Here is a 24,199-nt window from a genome sequence, read left to right as displayed (position 1 = left end):
GAAAATCTGATGTTTAATTTTCATCGATGATTTGGGTTTCATTTATTTTCGGTTTTTGTTTGTGACTGCTTGCTTCATCTCTACATTCCAGGTCCTCTACCACCAATCCCACTTCCCATCTGGTTCACATTCGTGCCCTTGAGTTTATGATCACCCGGGTTAGCAGCAGCCTCGTAGATTATATTCGCAGGCGCCCTTCCAAGCTGAGTCCATTCGCCTTTGAAGCCGATGTAAGAAATGCGTGTGACATCCTCGTCGCCATTACCAAAGTTGTCAGCGAAAAACAGCACCAGTCGCTGCACCTTGCCGAATAGCGCCCGCTTCACAGGAATCTCTTGGAGATCGCTTGTTTGAGAAAGTTCGAGAGTTTGCACGGGGTCTGATTCCTCAGCGGCGGCAAAGTCGAGGTCATCACGGTTGATGAAGAGGTGCAGGGTCTTGGGTGCCGAAGAGGAGGGGGATGTACGAATGAGGATCGAGTGAAGCTTAATTTGGGCAGTGAAACTGATATAAGTCAGTCTAAGATACAGTATAATGTTAAATGGCTGCACTTACGGTACTGTCATGAGAAGTTGCTCATCGACATCACTCGCCAGCTCAGGCTCAGTGCTCAATCTTTCCTGCCAGTTCTTCTTGACAATTTGCAGCCCGGCATCGCGATCGGCTTCGTTGAGAGTTACAATGTGATCAAAGTTGATTTGGCTGTAAAGTGAGAACTGCACGGCGGGAGTGATGTCGTCTGAGTGATCGTGTTCATGATGGTCATGACCGTGGCCGTGGCCCGAGTGTTCGTCGTGGCAGTGAGACATGATTTGCAGCTATAATTTGTCGTTGAATGTGTGATTCTGGAATGATGTCAAGATTTATAGAATTTATGATGCAGCTTCAAGTCGTGGATGAAAGTTGAGTTGATGTAACTTGTAAGTCAAGTGAACTCATCCAATAGCGAGTACAATGACGTTTTTAGCACTGGGTCCTTCCTACAACAGCCATTGGATCAATATCATGAACATAAAACAGCAAACAGCAACACAAGATAAAGTTGGACAATAAAATCAACCATGATTTCCAGGATTATGATTAAATAATAGCAACTAAAGACTTGATATATAGTGGTAGTACCTCTAGTGTCATAACCAAGCACTAATAATGGGCTGCTTGTGTTTGTTCATCTAAATCCACTCTTCCTCTTGGGCTTTTTGGCCTTCTTCCTATCTCCAAAAATACCTGATACTGGTTGGCTCATAGCAATCGAAGGCCCAAAGAAGCCTTGGCTCTGAGATGAGCTGGGCATTCCCTGCTGGCTCGACATAAACTGCGCAGGTGTTGGTGCAGCAGGCATAGGCGGCAGCTCTGCAGGGTCTTCTCTTTGGGGACGCATTTGAGATGACCGTGGTGGTGCACCGAGTCCTCCTGTCCGGATTTGCGCCTTTTTGGCTTTGGGCGTGGATTCGCCGCTTGGTCGCATAGCTGGTGGCAATCTGTACTTTTCTGCGTGTGCCTTGCGCTTGTTTTCCAGCCTCTGCAGTCGCAATCTTGCATCCTCGAACTTTCTGTCGCTGGCAATAGCAACGCTAGAAATGTAGTCGTCGGTGGTGACACCACGTTCAGTTGGCCAGCGTGACAAAACACTTGACCGTTTGGCGGTTTCCATCTTGTCCAACTGTAACGAGGGTGCGAGGAGCTGCAATCGCCTGATCGCAGAATCGCTGGTAATATTCGCTGTCGTGCTGGGAGGCGAGGAAGAGATGCCACCATCCCATGTTTGCGATGATCTGATTTGCGTCGCACTCAATTGTGTAGGCGGTGCTCTCTCATCTCCCCCTTGGCTTGCTGTCCCTAGAAGGGGCATATCTTGAACCATGACACCAGCTGTTGCTAGAAACATGTCCTTGGCCAGGTCTGCGATCCAGCCTCTCCTTGTTTCCTCCTCTTCTTCAGGCAACCTCCCTTCTACAGGGTCAAGCCAGAGGTCCACATACGTTTGATTGAGATGCGACAAACTGACAAGCTCCCGAATCCACTCCTCCGAAGTTTGTCTTCCAAGCTGTGTTACCACTGTTTGTCCATCATCGCCCAAGAACAAATCAAGTATGTCTGGTTGCTCTGCGTTGTTGTAACTAGTCAGATCCATGGACCCCGTTTGGTCGTCAATCTCTTTCCAAGTCTTTAGAGAGAGCCGTCCTTCAGCCATGCCCTCTGCAATTTTCTCCTGAATAGCATAAAGAAGGGCAGGAGGAATGTCGTGAACGCTCTTGGAGATAGCAACAAAATTTTGTTGAATATATCGACACATGAAGTCCAGCTTGAGGTTCACAGGCCCCAGGACTTCAGATGCCCTGTTGTTCATAACATCTATTTCGGTAGATTGATCGCGGCGCTTTACAACGTCGTTGATATTGTCAGCCATGCCATCTGGAAGCACGAAGACGAGGCCCATATGTCGCAGAAACTGCTTGCGCTTTTTCTTCCACCGCTGCGCCTGGTCCGTCTTGGACCGTACGAGTCGTCCAGTAGGCAGTGTAATTTGCATACTGCGGTCCTTGACTGAAACACAGATACAGTATTGTACACCTAGATTCTTGCTCAAGATACTCCCTTGATAGAATTGAACACCTGCACGGTAATAATCTGCTCCTAGGCCGGAGGAGGGCTTTCCGTCTTGAGTAAGCCTGGCAGGATGGATCTCTAGCGACTGGATATCACCTTGAACAGCACTGCTCCCATTCGGTAGACTCAGAACGTCGCGATGCCAGTACGGAAGGCCACTTTGCTTTGAATATCCAAACCAGTATGTTTCAAGTTGTCTGTGGGTCGGGGAAAAGACAAATACCATTGCGGCTTGTTGTTCGCCTTCAGAAGTGAGGCAAGTTGTCATACGCAGCGCCTCTCTATCCAGCAGTCGAGGGCAAGAAATCAAGATGGTCGGCTTTGGTGATGGTGAATCCTCTTCTCTCCTTGTCGCAAACAAGTCAATCCAGTAAAGATTTCGCATAGTCAAGACGAAGATGTGATTTTGGTTTGCGGGGCTGACCCTGATGTCAAGAATCGCATCAGGCTTGGACTTTGGACGAGCCAAGAGTGACAACTGAGGTAGAGCTATGTGTGATTCAAGATCGATCACTTCGTAATTTTCTCTGTTCCATATCAACAAATGGCTTGACCGTTTTGCCGACTCTCCAAACTCGTCGGCACTCTGCGAATCATCCTCCCAGAAACTATCCACTTCGGCAGCACCAACAAATAGAATGCCGTGCTTTTCCGCCTTGTGCTCTGTTGGGGAGGGAATCTCGTCCAATAAACCGTCTGAAATGTGACCGACCTTACAAGACGATATTCGTGTTCTTGGTCTCCCTCCCACGGTGTCCCATATCGACCAATATCCGCACTCGTCGATGATTGCAATCTGAGGTGACTGGCCTTTGGAATTCGGATTAAACGCAACGTCCATCTGCGCATTCCCACCAGTCATCTTATGCGAGATGGTCAGAATTGGGTTGGGGTCAATTCGCGACAGTCGAGGGCGCTGAATATTGAGGTCGGTAGTGGATGACTGGGCTACTGGGACCTTGTGATACTCCGGGCTAAGGATAGTGGTCGAAGTATGCTTCTGAACTATAAGCCAACGGACAACATCGTATCGCGACATGCTGGTTGCGAATTTGACTTGGGAGATTGGTAGGCCATCGCTGGCCCAGATAGCCTCCTCTTCAGGATCATCAGGGTCAATCACAGAGGGCTGAAGAGTCGTGTGTTTGTCAGTCCCCCACTGCCACTTTGACTGGTCAATTCGGGCCAATCTTAGCAGTTCTCCCGATTCTCCTGTTGCAGCCGCGAGCATTGGTGATCCTGCAACTCTCCATTGATCCGACACATTTGTCATTTGGCCGATAGAAAGCAGGGGTCGATCGCTGATTTCCCCTTCAACTTTGGAGTAGCGATCCATGTTCTCTTCTAGTAGTGTTGAGACAGCTGAGTTGCCCATGAAGGCTTCCGGATGAGCCTGAAGAAGCCATCGTTTCTGAATTCTCCGTTCCTGCCAAAGATTGGAAGAGATTTCTGGAGATGGAGACTTTGAAGGCGGATACAGCTCTGCTGAAGACCCTATGACCTTAAAGTGCGGTGCTAAAGAGACCTGGTCAATATTTTGGATGGGCGCAAGTGGTTGCTCTGAAAACTCACCTTCAGATGTAATGCGACTGGTGTGAAAAGTACCGACTTGGGTTGTCGCCTTTTCTGGAGGTAAATAAGTAAGACTTCCTACGTGACCGTGAATCAGGTCAGCGAGTCGTCTTGTCTCAGCCATTTGGTCCGAGTATCGATTTCCAATGTGTTAAAAATTTGGTCGATATTCCTTTCTTCATCGCGAGATGGACTGGTGTAGGCGCAAGAGAGTCTCGAGCGGGAGTATATTGTATTTGGAGCACTAAAAAGGCATCCTAAGTCACATGTGCAAACGGAAGAGAAGTGACAGGAGCGTAGGCAGAAAAGCATAAATACGACAGCGATAGCGGTGAGTTAAAGTGAATTCTAGGAAGAGAGAGTTGTTCAGCGTTACGCGATGCGATATGAGTTGAAGCTTTCGACGGCCCCACGTGGCGGTGCGAGGCTGGTGCGCCACACCACACTTTGGTAGTCGGCCGAGCAACGCCATTTCATGGTGTAAATACAACCAACACATGCCCGCATTAGATTAATGCCCGATTCGCATAACCAAGACTTCTTTTTCGCGACAACCATTACTACGAATACCATATTGCTCAATCCCCCCCCCCAAAAAGCATTTCGGCATTCAATTCGCTCGCACACGATGGCTACAGACTTTCGTTCCTCCTTTTCCGCAAGTATGCGACAGAGCATGCCACCTGTCGGCCCCTCCGTCGCAAACCAATTACCCAACATCAACTTCGGCTTTGACGACCTGCGCGATCGCATGGCAAAGTTTACGGCCCGGTTCGATGCTTTCATTGAAGAAGGTCGTAAACGGGTACTGGATGAGCGCAACCAGTTTCGCATGAATGTTGCTGAGCTTCAAGGTATAACGCTCCAACTCTAACTATGTCTCGCAGCGCATCGAATATCTGCTAACCGCTACACAGAGGATCAACGCATGAAGAAGCGAGACATCGAAATCGTTCAGACCAAGACGGCAACGCACCAGCAGACAATCGAGAAGGAAGAGGCCGAGACCCGTGAGATGGAGACCGCCATCAACTCACTCGCCTCTCAGCGCGACAATCATCTCTCCACCCGCGACAGCCTCAAAGCGGAAATTGCACAGACCCAAGCCGAGATCGAAACCCGACTTGCCGCCCAGCGCGAGTACGCCCAGCATCAACAATCCCAATCACGCTTCAACGTACCAGAGCTGGACTTTTGGATCACCAATCTATGCCTTAAGATCGAGGGCGCTGGCCATGACGATCGGCTCAAATTTGTGTACACGCATGTTGATGAGAAGGACTGGGAGCGCGAGGCTTGGTTTGAGCTCGTAACGAGCTCTCGCGACTATGATGTGAAGCACTGCCGCCCCAAGGTTGAGAGAGAAAAGGTCGAAAAGGTTCTTGATAAGCTCAATGAATCAAGGGAACTTGTCGTTTTACTCAAGGGAATGAGAGAGTTGTTTGTGGAGGCGATGAAGTCTTGAAGGACTGGACGATTGAATTATGCTGTTATGACTGTTTACGTGCGATAATGCTTTATAAGAACGATAATTATACCCATGTATAGAACTCATCATTTTATGGTATCGATTATTTATCAAGTGATGGAAAATATATGCTGCGCCTGCAATATTGCCAATCTGCACATTGGTGAATGCAGAGACGATACACCAAAGGATATCGTTGAAATTCATGGCAGATAGAGCCTTGCCTAGGTATACACTGCCTTCTAAACCAGCATTTACTGTTTATACAAGTCACAATTTCTATATTAAATGTTTCATGATATGCACGTCGCGTCCCGCGTCTCCCCGCCATGATCATCTGAGTGCTAGTCAAGGGAATGTAAATCTCCACCTCCACTTCCCTCTTTCACACTCCCTCCATACCAAACTCCCATCAACCGTTAACATGCCCGAACCCGACAAACACGCTGCCGCGCAACAGGCTGTAGATATTCTCCATGAGATATCTACAATTTTAGTACGATAGCTTACGCATATTACAATTAATATTATTGAGGTTGCTAACCTGTGCTAATACAGAACTGCCATCTTGATCGCCGTACTCTGTCTATCTGCATCTCTATGATCGAGCGCGGTGTGAACCCAGAGGCTTTGGCGGTATGTTATAATCACAATTCGTGAGAGACAGTTTTACTGATGGGCGTTCTGCGCATATAGCAAGTTATCAAGGAACTTAGACAAGAGGGACAGCGAATGGAACCGCCTGCCGCTGCTGCGAGAAGACGTTGATGTGCCCAAGGTTACTTGAAACAGTTGACAACGGCTGGACACGAGATTTATGGAAATACGGTTATGGCAGGCGTTCACGAGATATTGCATTTCAGTTTATAGCCAGGCAAGTTATGACTTTAAGTCTGAATAGAGAGTTTGGTACAGATTCATCCGTGTTTATGTATACAAAAAACCATGCTACCCGTCGGATCCAATTTCAATAACAGAGATCACCAAAAAGACACTGAGCGCCCAAGATGCAAGCCACCTGTCCCATGCCCCTTCATAAACACGTAGTCAAGCGGTCCCCAACTGGTATCTCTTGCCCGAGTCGATGCACCCATTCCCCTAAAACGCCTTGCAGAAATTCAACCCAGTCCGGTTGTATAGTGTGAGACAGCATCAAGCTGCGGTATAAAGGAATACTTACCGATGCCCGAAAAGAACGATATCGTCGTCATCTTCTTCGTCGTCGTCATCCTCTTCTTCGGCATCAGATAGTGCATCACTGAGATCGTCCAGCTCAGAGTCATCATCATTATCCGACGCGTTGGCACGGTTCCGGCTTCTCCAGAGCCCTAGAATATCGTCCTCATCCTCTTCGTTAGGTGGCAGTTGCGCCATGATAGAGTCAAAGCCCAAGTTACCAGGGGATACCGATCTTGCGACTCTGTCAGGCGCGCGAAATTGGGTCTCGGCCGCATGGGACGAATGCCTTCGCCTGTTCCCTACAGCGACTCCTCGGTTACCGCTGATCGAACCAGAGGGCTCCCGTCCACTTTCCACCAAGGGCTGCCCGTCATCGTTCACAGATGGTTGTGCTGTCGACCGGTCGCCCCCGATGATGTTGAGTTCCACTGTATTATATGACCGACATATGGAACACTTCAGACCCAACCAGTGATACCCAACTGTGCTTCTTCCAGAACAATCGTTGCATAATATAACGGCGGTGGTATCCCGGAACTCCGGCGGCATTGGCTGGGTCTGAATGGCAACATCCAGATTTCGGAACTGGCTTTCCATGTTCGTGAGACTCTTGTTACAAATCGGACATTTGTATGATACTTTCATGTGTTGTTCATAGCACTTCTTATGGATACTATGACCACATGGCATGAAAACTACAGGCCGTGGAGAGGTAAAGAGGTATTCGCCGCAGATAGGACAGTCACATTCCGTTGATCTTTCGATACACTTGTGGGAGCCCTCGATCGAAGTAGAAATACATGCACGGCAAGTCTAGTCAAAGTCAGCGATCAGTATCATGTATGGCGAAACAACCTTCTTACCTTGCAATGGAAAAAGTCCTTGCCAAGACCCATGCCTCGACGGCAAATGCCACAGTCGCTACAATGATATATAGGCTTACTCTGACGATTTTCCCATAAGTGGCAGATATCACAGTAATAATAAGCGGATAGTTCACCGCACTTGATGCACATATCCGAAGCCTTCTGCGGTGTTGTACAGATCATGCAGAGCATGTTTTTGGTCTCTGTGCGAATGAGATTATGGTCTTCGTTCGCATCGTGACAGAAACGGCACGTGTACCATTTCTTACAGGTGAAGCATTGGAGCTTGACGTTTCGTTCATAATGCTGGCATCCAAGAGGCTGTTCCGTTTCTTGTATAACATCGAATGGTTCAACTGGCGTTTCACTGCCATGTCGTTTCGGCGGCTTCACTGGTACGAATGTTGGAGTTTTGTCCTCTTCGGTCAACGTGAATGTCTCTTCCTCGGGTTGGTTCTGCCAGAACATCGATGGGCGTGACGCTGGTGACGACGGAGATTGCGAGAGTGGTTGGTCTAAGTTACCGCCGTTCTCAAGAATCTTTTTGACAAGAGGAACGGCCCTTGAAGACGTATATCCTTCCAACAGAACATCGTGAATTAACCTCGCCTTTTCAGACGGAGGTATATCCCTGCTATTGATTGCATGTATACGAGAGCGCAACTCTCGCATGCCGTCATCTTCCGGGATTCGACGGGAGCTGAGCGGGCTCAGAGCTATTCCGATGTGATCGCGTGGGGGTGAATCTTGAGACATGATTGGCACTGGCTCGGGTTCTTCTTCGACTCTTGTTTCCAAAGTCGAGACGCTGAGGGGTCGAGTGAGGGGAGAGTCAAAAATCGGCACAGGTGCCGGGTCGGGCAAGGACGTAGATAGAGGCGAAGAGACAGAAGTGTCGGCGTGACTAGAATCGCTTACTGCGTCGGCATGTTCGGTTGAGTCGCCTCCATTGCCAATGAAGGTAGATCGTGAGATTTCGGAGAATCGGCGAGCTTGACGCAGGACAGGATTGATGAGAAAGTCGGAGACGAGGGAAGACATCAAGTAGGTAGGTAGCACTGGAGGCTTAAAAGGTTAAGTCAAGAGGAGGGGAGGGCCTGAGCGGCAATCAGATTCGCCGATAGATAGGTAACGATACTGTACGGGCGCACTAAAGTAGACGTATTGATGATTGCGCCGAAGCCGATACAGTGCAGTCAACCTATTGGAGGGTAAGAACGACAGTGAAAGAAGTAACCTGAGAAGTTGTCAAAGGATCAAGCTCTCGTAATATTGGTATCAAAGAGGAGTAACGGCACACACGGGTCTACCGACTCGGAATGACGAGAGACTGGAGAAAGCAAAGAGTCTCTACGGCGTCTCTGGCCTAGCTTGAGCTTTGAACACGGCTTGAGTGGATGACATAAGGCGATTTTGTCGCCAGTGACATTGATGTGGTGGAGTTTCCCGAATAGCGGAGTGATGGTGAGAAGGGGGAGTAGCCAAAGGGGCCGCTTTTTGCATGTGACTGTGCTGGAGTGACGATAGTTCCCAAGGTCATATGATGATAGTTAATCAATAAAGAGAGGTTTACTATGTTCGTAATAGACTCGAATATGGTAAAGCAAACTCAATGCGAAATTCACATTGCTTGCAGGAAAGCTACTTAAAATAAGTTTCCTAGCTCCGATTACGGGAACGATCAAAACCGAATGTTGTCGCAACCTGAATCAGTCGAGGATTCGGATATAGAGTGACATTGGTGGGGAAACTGAACGACACACAGCACCAGAAGGGGAGCAGAGAAATACAAACTTAAAATGAGAATATCTATCGAAATTGGCGGTCAAGATTCGATTGATCGCTTGAGCTGTACGAGTACGGCGTAGGATGAGCAGGGTCTTTGGCATGGCTAGACCTTTGCTGGTGTATATTTCTTGAGACTAGATGATCTACCCATAGATCCTTCGCAAATGAGAAAAGGACAAGACCAACATTGTGCAGTACATATTGTGACACGAGCAACACTGGAGAAAATACAACTGATCCTAATATGCCCCAAAAGGCGTCGTGGCCGGCTCGTACATGCCGAAAACCGTGGGTCCATGGCTTTCAGACATCGGCATGTGTCTCAACTATTAAAAACATACGCAAACAAGGAGAAACATCATAGATAGTCTCCAATAACCATTGTCTTACATGACTGCGTTCAACGCTGGTAAACCAATACAATGATATCGTCTGAATGTGTTCCAACATACATAACGTTGGGTATATCTCATAAACCGGCTTGACACCCGCTCATGACTGCTTTTTAGCACATCAACACCGACACCCCCAAGTGGAAACATTGGCGAACCTGAAACAACAATAACTTTGAAACAAAAAGGAATCCCATACAGAATGAGAAAAAAAAGAATGATCACGCTGGGGATCGAACCCAGAATCTTCTGATTCGTAGTCAGACGCCTTGCCATTGGGCCACGCGACCTCGGTTTTCGATGAAGTTTTCTGTCCACGATGGGTACATGTCGCTGAACGATCGTAGCTCACAGCAAATACCATTGTTTACTGGAACGATCCTTGCTGGTGATTGCCCCTAAAACATTCGGTGCAACGCCGCTATCGAAAACGGATGGGAGCTGAGAGGCCTGGGCTCGGGCTAGGCTAAAGTGGGGTGCTATCGACTGGTCCATAGCTGACGCCACGGGGAAGAATGTACATACGGGAGCAGCTGTTTAGCGTGATCAGTAGAGCATATGTGGCATTTCAGGGGACAGACTTGTCGTTCGGGCTGTGTAGCAATATTCTTAGAACCACCATAAACGCCAGTTCCTTTTGGCTCAAGATATTCTTTTTGTCTCGTTTTTTCTGACTCCTATTCTTTTTCTAATCTGGGTTGTTTTTTCCTTCACAGATTTCTTGCCAATCAGGCTTTCTCCTCTCCAAATTGGCAACAGCTCTTTGGTTGAAGCTGGTGTTCCTCCCTTGAGTCTTGACAGCTCGTCCAATCTTTTTCCCTCCCTCTCGGCGAGCTTCGCCAACCGCACCCCTTTTGGTCTCCATCTTACATCCTTTCTACAAGCACCACGACCTCGACATCGACCTCGAGCCGACCTCATATACGATAATAAATCATGGCCGCCGCCGACAAGGCTGCCGTCGCCTCCGGCGCTGATCTGGGCGATGGTCTCAGACAGCGTCCCGTTGCTGCACAAGCCAACTTGCAGCCCCCAACTCCTCAGCCTGAGGACAACAAGAAGCTCGTAAAGAAGGTACCGATACCACCACCAACGAATTGAGCTTTGCTTTATCAATACTGACCACCACGTAGGAGCCTTCGTTTCTCGATACCCTCGATCGATGGGAGGTCGTCGTTGCCCCGCTGATCTTTACACTCCTGGCTCTTTTCACTCGACTATACAAGATTGGTATCAGCAACATTGTGACATGGGACGAGGCTCAGTATGTCGAATTGACTTCCCCGCGTCCTGGGAATTCGTGTTAACAACTTGCAGTTTCGGCAAGTTCGGTTCATACTATATCAAGCATGAGTACTACTTCGATGTCCACCCTCCTCTCGGCAAGATGCTTGTTGGTCTCTCCGGAGTCCTCGCTGGCTACAACGGTACCTTCGAATTCAAGTCTGGCGAGAAGTACCCCGAAGAAGTCAACTACACCATCATGCGTATCTTCAACGCTGCTTTCGGTATTCTCTGCATTCCTCTGGCCTACTTCACTGCTCGCGAGCTTAGGCTCAAGCGTCCTGCTGTCTGGCTTGTGACTCTCATGGTCCTTTGCGAGAACTCCTACACCACCATCAGCCGATTTATCCTGCTTGATTCTATGCTTCTCTGTGGTACTGTGGCTACTGTGTTCTGCTGGTCCAAGTTCCACAACCAGCGCAACAACAGCTTCGACCCCGAGTGGTTCTTCTGGCTTTTCATGACTGGTCTCAGCATTGGTTGCGTCTGCAGTGTCAAGCTTGTCGGTCTTTTCGTTACTGCTCTCGTCGGTCTCTACACCATCGAGGACCTCTGGCGAAAGTTTGGTGACACCAAGATGCCCGTTGTAAGTGTTTTCATGATCCATTTGACCTCTATCGCTAACAGATCCTAGACAACTCTTGGTGCCCATGTCGTCACCCGCGTTGTCGGTCTTATCGTCATTCCTTTCCTAATCTACCTCCTGTCTTTCGCCCTTCACTTCGCTATCCTCGACCGCAGTGGCCCTGGTGACGCTCAGATGAGCTCCCTTTTCCAAGCCAACCTCAAGGGTACCCAAGTCGGAAAGGACAGCCCTCTGGAAATCGCAATTGGTTCTCGCGCAACCATCAAGAACATGGGTTATGGTGGTGGTCTTCTCCACTCTCACGTCCAGACCTACCCTGAGGGTTCCAAGCAGCAGCAGGTTACTTGCTACCACCACAAGGACACCAACAACGACTGGTTCTTCTACCCCAACCGTCGAGAAGAGGACTACAGCCCCGAGGGCGATCTCCGATTTATTGGCGACAACTCTGTTATCCGACTTATCCACGCTCAGACCGGCCGCAACCTGCACTCCCACGACATTGCTGCTCCCATCACCCGAGGCCACAAGGAGGTTTCCAGCTACGGTAACCTGACTGTTGGTGACGAAAAGGACCACTGGAAGGTTGAGGTCATCCGCGACACTGCCTCTCGTGACCGCAGCAAGATCCGCACTCTCACCACCGCCTTCCGTCTCAAGCATGAGGTTCTTGGCTGCTACCTCCGAGCTGGCAACGTGAACCTGCCTCAGTGGGGTTTCAAGCAGATCGAGGTTACCTGCACCAAGGAGAACAACCCTCGCGATACCTACACCCACTGGAATGTTGAGGCTCACTGGAACGACAAGCGTAAGTTTTATCTTGATGAGACTGTTGGTGCATTGCTAATTCTATCTAGTCCCCCCTGCCGAGGCTGGTGTCTACAAGTCTCCTTTCTTCCACGACTTTGTTCACCTGAACGTCGCCATGATGACCTCCAACAACGCTCTGGTTCCTGATCCCGATAAGCAAGATGACCTTGCCTCCAAGTGGTGGCAGTGGCCTTTCCTCCACGTTGGTCTTCGTATGTGCGGTTGGGGTGACGACATTGTCAAGTACTTCCTTCTCGGCAACCCTCTCATCTACTGGGGTTCTACCGCCTCTCTCGGTATTGCCGGCCTGGTTATTGCTTGGTATATCCTTCGATGGCAGCGAGGCGTTAACGACCTCTCCGAGAAGGAGATCGACCACATTCACTACGCAGCCTTGTACCCTCTCGCCGGCTGGTTCCTCCACTACCTTCCTTTTGTTATCATGGCTCGTGTCACTTACGTGCACCACTACTACCCTGCTCTTTACTTTGCCATCCTCAACTTTGGCTTCCTTATCGATTGGTTCACACGCAACCGCAACAACACCATCAAGTCCATCGTTTACGGCGTCCTGTACACTGTTATCATTGGTCTTTACATCTACTTCATCCCTATTTGCTGGGGTATGACTGGTCCCCACAAGGAGTACAAGTACATGAAGTGGTTCGACAACTGGCGAGTCACCGACTAAGGGATTAATCAATTCTGTAGATTTGAACAATCACTTTTCTCGATCGCATATTGTGTGTGATTTAGACAGAATGCCTCATGGACCACCATATAGGCCTGTTTGTATTATTCGGTTTCGGGAATGTTATGCAAGGATATAGAAATGGGGGGTTCATGGAAAGGATAATTCGCATGGGCCGGTTGGCAAAGCGAAGCATGGAGAAAAGAAAAGACGAAATAAAGTCGGAAGAGATAACACAGCTACGGAATGGACTTTGCGTCGGTAATGCAATATGAGTTTCATTTCTGGGGTTCTTAATCAATGTGGCCTATTTAAGATAAGGCCGACAATGTATTATGCATTATTGTGTACAATCCATATTGAGCTTTTCGTACACTTGTTCGATAATGACGTGACGACGTTGCTGGCTGACTGGGTATCATGATCCGTCGTGCTTCTGTAGATTGTTGTCTTCCTCCTCTTCACTTTGCTGCAATTTGTGCTTTTAACAACACATGCCTCCTGTTGATTTGTTGGCGTCGCCTGACAACTTAACCTGGCGATTTCCACCAGCCCCTGCACCCTTGACTCCGGATCTCCTATCGTTGAGATCGTACTTGCCAGCCTGAATATTGTTATATATCCTCTCTGCGACGCGCATGAAAGCATTTTCGACATTCTCGCCGCTCTTCGCGCTCGTCTCGACGTATTCCATGACACCATTGCGCTTGGCCCACTCCTCTGCCTCCTCACGTGTGACTTCACGCTTGTTGTCCTCCTGTTGTGTCAGATCGGCCTTGTTGCCAACCAGAATGACTACAATGTCCGGCTCTGCGATCTGTCGTAGGTCGTTGAGCCAGTCGGTGACGTGTTGAAAGGTCTGCTTTCGGGACAGATCGAAGACAAGCAACGCGCCGCTTGCACCGCGGAAGTACGACCGGGTGACAGACTTGTATGTTTCCTGCCCCGCTGTGTCCCAGAGACTAAGCTTCATATGCTTCTGGGGCGTGCTGGATGCGTCCCGCGGGGGTTCAGGGAGCCCATCTGATGTCTCTGGGTCCTTGTCTTCGCCATCCGCGGCTGCGAGGGCACCGGGTTTCGAGTGAGGAGGACCGACGGGGACGATGCGGGAGCCGAATTCAACACCGATGGTGACGTCGTGATGGGGTGAAAAGCGGCCTTCACAGAGGCGAATGGTGAGACTGGACTTGCCGCATCCTGAGTCGCCGATGCAGACGAGCTTGGCGATGTAATCCCACGGTGTAGTCGACATGGGGAGAGACTGGAGAGGTTTCGAAGTAAATTGGGTAGTAGTAAGAAGTTCGTTGACGGGAGAAAGAGAGCTACTCGATGGGTTCGATTTGCTCAAGCTAAGACAAGTCAAGCACGTGCTAGCTGTCCTTTGGGGGTTGTACGAGGTGAAAACCGAGGTATTATTCCGGTGTGAGGAATGATGGGTTTGGTGTAATGACTTTTTGCAAATGCGACAGACGATCGAGATGAATGGGTTTATAAACGGTAGAATTTTAAAGTTGACGCAGGCAAGTAAGTTTGATCTGCGAAGTGGTTCGAGTGGGCTACCTTGGACTGCTACCTAGAACGGTAGGGATAGAGGTAGATAGATGGTGATAGTCACCGCGTACCTAAGAACAAAACATAGGTAAAACTGAGACGAAGTTTAAACAAAATAACTTTGCCAAAGAGCTCAAAACTCAAACGATAGGCAAATATGGCAAAGTATGCCAGATGGATGAAGGGAAGAAAGGTCAGGTGTTGGGGAGACAAGTAGAACGACTCGACGTGGTGGTTTTGAAGGTCTGGACGGACGATGAGCTGTCACAAGCCACTCACACACGCTGGATTGGGACTGGCCAGACTGGGACGGGCCTGATCTGTACAACGCGATGGTCAAACCTCAACAAGAGCAAGTCGATGGCTGAATAACAATCTCTCGGATACAAGCAGCATCAGCAGAAGTAAACCCCATGCCCATGCCCAGAAGCTCGACTCCGAATAGGGTTTAGGAGATTTCTTAGCATCGGTGACGCAAGGGGCATGAAGCGATAAGGCACAAGGAGGGCCCTTGCAAGCCATGTGAATTAGGACTTTTGGTCAGTTGATGACTCTAGTCTTGTCTTGTTCTCAAGCGTATAGGTAGTATGTATCTTATGGTACCTTGTTTGGGTTATCTCTTGATCTGTGTAGGGTCTTTGATGCGGAAGTCATCCGTGACTTTGTGTTATCTGATATCGACATTGAAACATTTCCGCGTGAGGGCTGGGAAGGATCTTCAGGTGTCACAAGACCAGGTAGAGTCGGTCCTGTTTGATAGGCAAGCTACGAGTCAAGAGAGTTTGCTAAAAGAACAGCCATGACAATGAATGAAATACTGATTACAGTCTATTACTGTAAGACTTGTGGCAATGCAGACAATATTCAAGTCCAAGCATGGTTAATAGAAGCGCATCATAACTTGGTGGTGTACTACCTTGTGGCGGCATGAGTGATGGACTGCCCGAGTCTTGATGAAACGGTAATGGACATTCACCTCACGTGAAAGTATCTCAGTCGCTCTTTGAACAGAGTCAAGTAGGTACTTCAATGCATGTCGTGTGCCTCTTCCGCATTCAACCCCACGACCTACCATACGGTTGCCTGTGGCGTCTGGGTCCAAGGTTAGTCTTCAGTGGAGTAGCCTACCCAGGTCGCCTAACATCCATTGGAAAATAGGGTGGACGCGACCTCCACAAACAAGGGTCCTCCAGAGGATCTGCCTGGCACTGGCACCTGTGGGACGCAATCGGTCAGCGACTCATTCGCTGGCTGATAAGCCCCGTCCATCTGCTACCATCTGCCGCCTCGCCTCATGACCGACCAGGCAGGACAGTACAATACGGTACCTCGAAACCTAAACGTCCAATCCAACCCAGCCCAGCCATTCATTCATCTGCAACTCAGCTGTGATTTTTCACCTTAGCATTGACTTCAATTTTTTTATCTTCTCACAACCCTTCTTTGTATCCCCCCCCGCTCCATCTCTTGCGACACGACAAATCGAATAGTCGTCATATACGGTGTAGCTTACACGACGAATATCGCTGGCTGCCTGTTATACCATTTACGTCACGTCAATAAACCTATCTCACACAACAAGATCTGAAAATCGAGGGCTTACGCGCACGTGAGGTGGAAGGAGTCGAAAGGGCGAGATGTTCTCGGAGTGTATGTATCATACTATTTATCTCTATCGTTTTGCGATACTGACATGATCTCCAGATGCATCAAGGTTCCTGGCCCAGTCGCAGTCTAGACTATCCAACTTTGGCCAGGCCGACAACATCGAGAATCCACAACGACAATCAGACTGGCCACCGCGGTCCACACGAAATCAGCGCGACACAGGACGAGGCAATGGTCCGGGCAGCAGGTCTTTCTTAGGTCGAGGGAACCCGTATCAACAAACCGGCGCCGGCTCTCGATTCGGTCAACTAGCCTTCGCATCGCGGATATCAGCTGCACAGGATGCACCTTTATTTCACAGCACTTTGGACGAGTATCGAGAAGAGGATGACGAGGAAGAGAGGGAAAGGGCCGACATGTTCGCCCTTCAGAGATCAAGACGAGTAGCAGCCGCGAGCAAGCTTGCCGACAGTGTTGAATCAGACGCTCACAGCCGAGGATCTATGGAAGAAAGTTTGAATCACGAGGACCCTTATCAAGATATGAGCATGCGCCGAGGTATTCGAAGCAGTTGGAACGGAACTAGAAGTACCCATCGTCCCGGCTTGGCGAGAGATACTTTGGTGGAAGAAGCCGAGGATGATGACCGTTCAAGCGACGATAGGACAAGCAGTCGAACAGACAATAAGGGCAGGATGGTCGATGTAGGACTCGAGTCGCAAGAAGACCCAGATGAAGACCCTCCAGCTTCGTTGCTAGGAGGGGAAACTCCTCGCGATAGCAGCCCTCCGGCTTTCCAACGGTTCAAAGGTACAGACAACGAACGAACACCGTTTATGGCAAGACGAGAATCTACCACGGAGACTGAAGCCAGCATGCGACGAGACGCCCCTCCCCAAGAGGAGCAGGCGCAGACAACTATCCAGTACATCGAAGGCGAAATATTCCGACACGACCCTTTTTTCGCCTGGATCTTTCTCATCGCTCTTGCTGGTATGATGTCGACATACTTTTTGGTCTGGCTCCATACGTCGCCACGGAAAAGTCCTGTTGGAGATACGATCTACACAACACTGCAGAAGTCATTCCACATGCTTGCGGTAGATACAGTAGTGGCTGTGTTTGTATCGTTTATTTGGTTGGCGGCCCTCCGTTCCTTTGTGCGGCCCTTGGTCAGCGTCATCTTAGTTGCGGTGCCCGTCATTCTATTTTCCTTTTCGCTCTACTCCTTTGTGTCGTCCTTTAAGGGTCGCACCCACGGAGCTAGCTTTCAGGATTCGGTCATGAGATGGGCGTCGGTCGTCCCCGCGGCTTCATGTATACTTTGGGTTTGGCTTGTGGTACGAGGACGACGAGCTATCCAGCAGGCGATCGAAATCCTTCAGTTCTCAAGCCGCATTTTGGCCCAGAACTCAGCGCTTCTGATTGTTGGATTTGGGTGTCTGGCCTTGATTGTACTATGGACCTGGGCATGGCTCGCCATGTTCACCAGAGTCTTTATGGGCGGTTATTTCTCCACGCGTCTCGTGCGATTCGTGATTCAGATGTCGAGTTGGTGGCTTGGAGCTGCCTTCATCTTCTTGTATATGTGGACGGTTTCCGTCATCAACGCTGTTCATCGAGCGACCACGGCTGCCACTGTATCCCAATGGTACTTTCACCGCAATGCTGGCCCTGCTACGCCATCACGAGAAATTGTTTCTGCTGCTCTCAACCATGCACTAACGACGATTTTTGGAAGTCTTTGCGAGTCGACACTTATGTCTCTGCTAATTCGAGCGCCACTGATCTTTCTACCCAGAAAGCTCGGTGCTGCTGTAACCAATATCGCCTCATTTTGGATCCCTACCCCTGTCATTGCCCTGATGAATCCTTTGACCATTACTTATTCTGCTATTCACTCTCAAAATCTCGCAACTTCGGCTAGAGGACTGGATCAGATGGAACTAGTTTCGCCGGCAGTACCGACAACAACGTTGACACCTCGAGTTTTGCGCAATCGCGGTGGACAGCCTAACGGTCTTTTGCCATACCGACTAGCCAAACTGCTTCTTGTTGCAACACGGCTTATTATGGCTACCGGTCTCGGTTTTGCAGGGTGGGTAATTACCGCCAAACAACTTAAGATTCAACTACCAGACGGCGTGGGGATGCGAGGTTCTGCTTACGCCTATGTTGTTGGTATGATGGCAAGTTTCATTGGATATTCTGTCATGGGAGCCATGGAAGGCATATTGAGTGGTATTGTGGATGCAGTTTTGATCTGCTACGGCAGTGAGAGACGTATGGAGAGAGGACATGGTCGTTTCTGCCTCGAAGCGGCATATCTATTTGGAGAACGCCGAGGAGGTGATGCGCTGGAGTATGCTTAGATATTTATGTTCCTTGGTATGATTTCTTTACAGTTGGCGTTTATGGGTAAGGACTTTCAGCGGAATAGACCCATATCGCGGAGGATTCAGGAATACACTCAATGGATGATTTTGGTTTTGGGCGGTGGCCATTGGTATGATAGGTTCATCGTAGGTTTGAACGCAAGTTTAAATATAGCGATGTTGACATCTACTTGACTCTATAGCCAATGTTGACGAATAAGCCATGAACTAAGGCTTCCTTTACTCTCGCCACTCGTCAAGTTCCACATGTCTCTTGATCATCCAAGGCTCAATATCCATGAGGGTCATGGTCATTGTGATTAAACATTGCTCCCTCACAAGAAGTCATGATTTACAACGGCATACCCTACAAGGCTTATAGCTGATAATGATATCCATTCTGTATCAGACTCGTCATAATTACATAAACGTGCACTCCTATTATTCATTTTATCATAACACAAATGAAACAAATACAAAAGTCCTCCCGAAGATTCGCCACTATGCAGTTGACATGATCCACGAAGTCAATGGAGAATGAGCCCGCACTGGAGTCGAAGCAATGCTTGGAGCTGGTACAGACTTGGGAGCAGCACGAGTGAGTATCGACACGACAACTTCCGGCTTCGAAGCGATGATCGGGGCTCGTGCAGTGATAGGGGGGCGAACTGTCTTAGGAGCTGGGGCAGTGTCAGGGAAATACACTGTCCGTGAGGGCTGGAACGATATGCTAGGGGCGAAGGAGTGCTTTGCAGTATATGTGACTGCTTTGGGGACAGACGTAGAAGCTGGTGCTGGGATAGAAGATATCTTGGCCGGGGATGGGATGGTTGGTGCAGCTAAGTCTTTCGGGGAGTCCTTCGGCTCTGCATACTCACGAATAGCTTCAGGGACAATAGGGGCAGGGATTCTGTTCTCAGATATAACTGGAAGTTGAGCCTTTGGCTTTGTTTCTTTCCGTGGGGGCTTTGATGGCAGGCTTTTTGGCTCTGTCTTGGGTACAGTTTCCAATCGAGTCCTGCGATCTTTCCTAGAGTGCTCTTTAGGTGCTTTAGATGGCTTCACGATCTCTGGCTCATCTTCCACCGTGGGTTGGGGCATCGAAGACTTCCTGGTAGTCGTGGTGTTTGACTTTGGCACTTGTACTGGGAGATCTGGGGACTTTGAGGGGTGTCTCGTCTTCGGAAGGGAGATATCCTGCTGTTCGGCTGGCTCGGTATTGGGTGTGGTCTTAGCAGTTGGTTTGGGTTGAGCAGTATTCTTTTGCTCGTATCCGAGTTCTGTCTTGGGGATGATCTTTGATTCATCTGTGGGGGTAGGGATAGGCTTCTGTTCAGGCTCCGCTCTGGATACGGCCGGAAGAATCGGAGACTCGGGCTCGTATATCACGGGCTTCGCTACGGGCAGGGATGACAAAGGCCGACTCGCTTGTGGGGTTGTAGGTGCCAGAACGGGTTGTTCGGGGGCCTTGATGTCGACATTCCCCGGTTGCCGCAGAGGCTCGGTCTGCTTCTTCGGAGTGGTATCGGTCGTCTTTGGCTCATGCTCGGTCTGCGCAGGTGCAGGGAAGGGAAATCCTTCCGTCTTGGACGGCTCAATCGGCTCGAGTGGTTTGACATGATCGAGTATGGGCTCAGAGTAAGCAGAAACCAGTGGTGGTGGAGCCACTGCTTCAGGTCCTTTTTCTTTCTTAGGCGTCGAAGGCTCAAACCACGATGCAAAGACTCGGGACTGATCCTTGGATCCTCGGGGAGTTGCTTCAGTATCGTCCCTCGAAGTCATACGCGAGCTTATGGAGAATCGAGACGATGTGGAAGGTCTCGGTGCATCGAAAGAGGCTTTGGGAGATCCAGTGTCCATAGCAGCGGTCATCTCAGGGTCTTCGCTGTTTGTACGCTTGAACATCCGGCCGATGCGTTTGGCAGCCGACTTGGCCGTGGGCTTGCGCTTGAGGGATTTGATTGAACCGGGCATGGTGAAGTTGCTGAGTGATACTGGCGGATGTATATCGGTCAAGAACAAGTAACAGGGATGTCATAAGTGATTTGATCAAGAATAAGACGAAGAGAGATGAGTGATAAGGGCCAAACCAAAGACGAGACACAACTAACTGACTTTGATATTGGGACAGACATAGGTATTTATAACTCATCTCTATATAGACAGTTTTATCAGGCGGCAGCTGTGGTCATTCCCCTCAATGACTTGTATAGGTGATCCATGTTGAACAACTGCAAGACATGGCCAGCTGAGAGTCCTTTTGTTCCACATGAATCATGAGTATTGGTTCTCGGAACATGGGTAGATGCAAGAGATTGGAGCTGCGAGTGAGAAACGACCAGGATACACGTCTTTAATCCTCAGCTGAGAGCATGTTGTGCTGCGAGAACTTCTGTTATGTTTACTTTTTGGTGTTGAAGCAACAGGGAACAACGTTGCCCGCTCCGGCTGGAGTCGGGAAGGGGACCGGGGTCAGCCGGATCGGAGCCGGGATAAGATAATAGTAGATGTAAGAAGGAATTATTGAAGACATGTCATTTTCAGCTGTTTGTTTCAGCTAACTGGCATGAATCAGGCCATCAGATCAGAGACACTCAACAATACTCGACTCAAGCTTCTAGTATTCTACATTTTCATGTTATAGTGGCATGAGCTGAGATTCAGTACGATATCTATGTTTTCGCCAAGACGGGAGGATGAAATGCTCCATCTTGGTGCAGAATAGAAGACGCCTTGCATGTTTCAAAGCTGAGTCGGCATAATGCATGTTCTGCATTTCGACGAATGAGGCAGTCCGCTCAGCTTGTGCAATATTCAGTTCATTAAGATTGCCAGTTGTCAAGAGTTACATCTTATATCCCTCTTATAACTATTCCTTTCGCCCGAGAGCCACCGATAAGATGCAGGCAAGATGGGGTGTCAGGTTGTCAGTCTTGAATTACAGCAACAATAACAATAACAGATATCAGTTGGATAGTCACAAGGTTAATTGGTCATGATTTAAGTCATCAATAGGCTTCGTGCCTTTTTCTTTGGTCTCTATATGAAATAAAAATATAAACACTTGAATCAAGATAATTGTATGTACAGGTATAGGTATCAATGCTCAACGCCCAGCGCTATGCAATATTTACTGGCCCCAGTTGTTGAACTTCCACTTGACCTGATGAGAAATATTAGTAATTGATAAGACAACGAGTATCAGTGGGATGACTTACATAGCTGGGGTTGATCTTCTGGATATCAGGGACACCCAAGTTACCAGCATCAATGGCAATCTCGTGCTTGAGGATGTCGATGACCTTCTTGACACCATCAACACCAAAGACGTTGGCGTACATGAAGGGACGGCCGAGACCAACAGCCTTGACGCCGAGAGACAGAAGCTTGAGGACATCAGCACCGTAACGGACACCACCGTCGGCGTAAACCTCGATCTTCTTGAAGACCTCAGGGGCCTCCTCGTGGATCTCAAGAGCGACCTCGAGACCGGAAGGGCTGCCGTCGAGCTGACGACCACCGTGGTTGGAGAGGATGATGGCGGGAGCACCGTGCTGGACAGCGAGCTTGGCATCAGCGGCAGAGCCAATGCCCTTGATGACAACGGGCAGCTTGGTCATCTTCTGGAGCTTCTTGTAGTAGTCCCAGGTGATGTAGGAGTATTCGGAATCGGCAGAACCTACACCGAAGCGAGCAGCACGGTGGCGGTTTCCGTCAGCGGCAGAGTCGACGGTGAAGATGATGGCAGCAGCGCCGGCCTTCTCAGAGCGGTCGAGGAGCTCCTGAGTCTCAGTGTCGTTGGAAGACAGGTAGAGCTGCTGGAAAACGACCTGGCCCTCAGCCTTGGCCTTGGCAATCTCCTCAATGGTGAGAGAGGCGTAGAGGGCGGGCATGTAGAGGATGTCACCAGCGGCAGCACCCTTGACGAAGTTCTTCTCGGCGTCAGGGTGAGCATTGCCACCCTTGGCACAGGGGCTGATGAAGAAGGGGGCAGAGAAGTTGTGGCCCAGGATGGTGGTGGGCAGAGTGTTCTCGACGTTTGTGATGTCGACCATGGTACGGGGCTTGAAGCGGTAGCGCTGGAAGACCTCGAGGTTGTTGCGGTAGGACCACTCGCCAGCGGCACCGTTACGGTAGTAGGTGTAGTTCTCGATGGGGAGGTAGTTCTGAGCAGCCCACTCGAAATCGGGGAGACCGATCATCTGGTCGAGCTTGGGGAGGTTGCCCTTGGGAAGGTCTCCGAGGACCATCTCGAGACCAGTGTCGGGCTGCTCGAGGAAAGGACGAGCAGCCATGGCCCCCGAGATGAGGGCAGAGGCGAGGATCTGGCAACGCATGGCGGAGATGTGTTCAAGATGGGTATATGGGTGAAAGAATGTGATGTGTGTGTAGAGAGAAAAGAAGGAGTGTACAAGGTGGGAGAAACGAATGTATTTGTCTTGCTGGAGAGTAGTACAAGTGATGATCAGAAGGGCGAAGCGGCTCTTTTTAAGTTTACCGGTTTCCAAGGATATCTTGACATATCGAGTAAGTCCAAGTCAATCGGACCGTAAACGGGTTTTGCAAGGTTGCGAGTAGCCAAGTTAGTTCCCTGGGTCTTGGGTGCGATGGGATTGATGGATGATGTCTGTTAGTGCGACATTGGCAAGACCTCCTGGCAAAGTTTAATGCCGTTGGGATCTATGCGTTACGGCAAGGCGAGAATGATAGGTAGGGTTTGTATCCACTGGTTAATTTGTTTGTTTCTTTTCTTTTCTTCCGGAATGGACGTTATCTATCTACTCTGTTTCAGTAACAGGTCTAAAGGATCAAAGTTGGATCATGTATGGTGGATATGATCCTTTGTGGATGGAATGACAATCCACAGTTCCTATAACACTTGGAAGAAGATTATTATACATATCTTGACACTTGGTTATCTTTCATCACATTCCTGTTGTGTCTTGTCCGCGTTGCGGAATCAAGTAGGTAGTAGTTGGCAGACGTTACTTTGTCACATCTTGGCATCTTAATGCCATCGGTTATGAATTCGTCTGATACCCCAATCTTGGCTGGAGATAATGGAGTACAGTAGCAATGCTAACTACCTGCCTACCTAGTCGGGACAGACCAGGGTGGTAGTAGGTTACGTATTGGCAACGCTGTTGGTACTATGATTTACGGCAGCACGGTATAAGGTGAATTGACTGTAACATTGAGTGGATGCGTTGATTAATAACCTAAAATACAGTAGTAAATGGGTTTAAACAACGGGAGAGGCCGTTGTCAACGGTTAGGTTAATTACTATGTAGCGCCTCTTCTACATACCTACCCAGTACAGTCCGTGAAGCGTTTCTCATTGCCTCACTTTACTTGACTTTATGCATAAACAAAACAATCATTTGCCCCTTGGGCTCTAGATAGTTTTACCGTGTTTTA

At 49.2% G+C, this 24,199-nt stretch overlaps 10 protein-coding genes across 10 annotated transcripts; 4 read left to right on the top strand and 6 right to left on the bottom strand.

Annotated features, from left to right (window-relative positions):
* Nucleotides 1-80: 80 nt before the first annotated feature.
* FPSE_00795 (uncharacterized protein) lies at nucleotides 81-809 on the bottom strand (the record flags this gene model as incomplete). The annotated part of the gene is made up of 2 exons (XM_009253915.1): nucleotides 81-504; nucleotides 556-809. The coding sequence occupies 2 exons, from the start codon at nucleotides 807-809 to the stop codon at nucleotides 81-83; spliced, it is 678 nt and encodes a 225-aa protein (XP_009252190.1).
* A 359-nt stretch (nucleotides 810-1,168) lies between these two features.
* Nucleotides 1,169-4,306, bottom strand: FPSE_00796 (uncharacterized protein; the record flags this gene model as incomplete). The annotated part of the gene is made up of 1 exon (XM_009253916.1): nucleotides 1,169-4,306. One exon carries the CDS (start codon nucleotides 4,304-4,306, stop codon nucleotides 1,169-1,171), a length of 3,138 nt encoding a protein of 1,045 aa, XP_009252191.1.
* A 504-nt stretch (nucleotides 4,307-4,810) lies between these two features.
* On the top strand, nucleotides 4,811-5,647 carry FPSE_00797 (uncharacterized protein; the record flags this gene model as incomplete). The annotated part of the gene is made up of 2 exons (XM_009253917.1): nucleotides 4,811-5,036; nucleotides 5,100-5,647. The coding sequence occupies 2 exons, from the start codon at nucleotides 4,811-4,813 to the stop codon at nucleotides 5,645-5,647; spliced, it is 774 nt and encodes a 257-aa protein (XP_009252192.1).
* A 427-nt stretch (nucleotides 5,648-6,074) lies between these two features.
* FPSE_00798 (uncharacterized protein) lies at nucleotides 6,075-6,418 on the top strand (the record flags this gene model as incomplete). Its single annotated transcript, XM_009253918.1, has 3 exons — nucleotides 6,075-6,146; nucleotides 6,209-6,286; nucleotides 6,347-6,418. The coding sequence occupies 3 exons, from the start codon at nucleotides 6,075-6,077 to the stop codon at nucleotides 6,416-6,418; spliced, it is 222 nt and encodes a 73-aa protein (XP_009252193.1).
* A 408-nt stretch (nucleotides 6,419-6,826) lies between these two features.
* FPSE_00799 (uncharacterized protein) lies at nucleotides 6,827-8,736 on the bottom strand (the record flags this gene model as incomplete). The annotated part of the gene is made up of 2 exons (XM_009253919.1): nucleotides 6,827-7,642; nucleotides 7,693-8,736. 2 exons carry the CDS (start codon nucleotides 8,734-8,736, stop codon nucleotides 6,827-6,829), a joined length of 1,860 nt encoding a protein of 619 aa, XP_009252194.1.
* A 2,075-nt stretch (nucleotides 8,737-10,811) lies between these two features.
* FPSE_00800 (uncharacterized protein) lies at nucleotides 10,812-13,246 on the top strand (the record flags this gene model as incomplete). Its single annotated transcript, XM_009253920.1, has 5 exons — nucleotides 10,812-10,949; nucleotides 11,009-11,139; nucleotides 11,193-11,745; nucleotides 11,794-12,553; nucleotides 12,603-13,246. 5 exons carry the CDS (start codon nucleotides 10,812-10,814, stop codon nucleotides 13,244-13,246), a joined length of 2,226 nt encoding a protein of 741 aa, XP_009252195.1.
* Nucleotides 13,247-13,730: 484 nt separating this feature from the next.
* FPSE_00801 (uncharacterized protein) lies at nucleotides 13,731-14,498 on the bottom strand (the record flags this gene model as incomplete). The annotated part of the gene is made up of 1 exon (XM_009253921.1): nucleotides 13,731-14,498. The coding sequence occupies one exon, from the start codon at nucleotides 14,496-14,498 to the stop codon at nucleotides 13,731-13,733; it is 768 nt and encodes a 255-aa protein (XP_009252196.1).
* A 1,936-nt stretch (nucleotides 14,499-16,434) lies between these two features.
* Nucleotides 16,435-18,777, top strand: FPSE_00802 (uncharacterized protein; the record flags this gene model as incomplete). Its single annotated transcript, XM_009253922.1, has 2 exons — nucleotides 16,435-16,447; nucleotides 16,502-18,777. 2 exons carry the CDS (start codon nucleotides 16,435-16,437, stop codon nucleotides 18,775-18,777), a joined length of 2,289 nt encoding a protein of 762 aa, XP_009252197.1.
* Nucleotides 18,778-19,281: 504 nt separating this feature from the next.
* On the bottom strand, nucleotides 19,282-20,754 carry FPSE_00803 (uncharacterized protein; the record flags this gene model as incomplete). The annotated part of the gene is made up of 1 exon (XM_009253923.1): nucleotides 19,282-20,754. One exon carries the CDS (start codon nucleotides 20,752-20,754, stop codon nucleotides 19,282-19,284), a length of 1,473 nt encoding a protein of 490 aa, XP_009252198.1.
* Nucleotides 20,755-21,910: 1,156 nt separating this feature from the next.
* FPSE_00804 (uncharacterized protein) lies at nucleotides 21,911-23,117 on the bottom strand (the record flags this gene model as incomplete). The annotated part of the gene is made up of 2 exons (XM_009253924.1): nucleotides 21,911-21,943; nucleotides 21,999-23,117. The coding sequence occupies 2 exons, from the start codon at nucleotides 23,115-23,117 to the stop codon at nucleotides 21,911-21,913; spliced, it is 1,152 nt and encodes a 383-aa protein (XP_009252199.1).
* Between the last annotated feature and the right edge of the window lie 1,082 nt (nucleotides 23,118-24,199).

This window comes from Fusarium pseudograminearum, chromosome 1 (assembly GCF_000303195.2).
Source record: "Fusarium pseudograminearum CS3096 chromosome 1, whole genome shotgun sequence".
Classification (NCBI taxonomy): domain Eukaryota; kingdom Fungi; phylum Ascomycota; class Sordariomycetes; order Hypocreales; family Nectriaceae; genus Fusarium; species Fusarium pseudograminearum.
The sequence above is the reverse complement of the archived record's forward strand: the minus strand, read 5'-3'. Positions and strand labels throughout refer to the sequence as shown.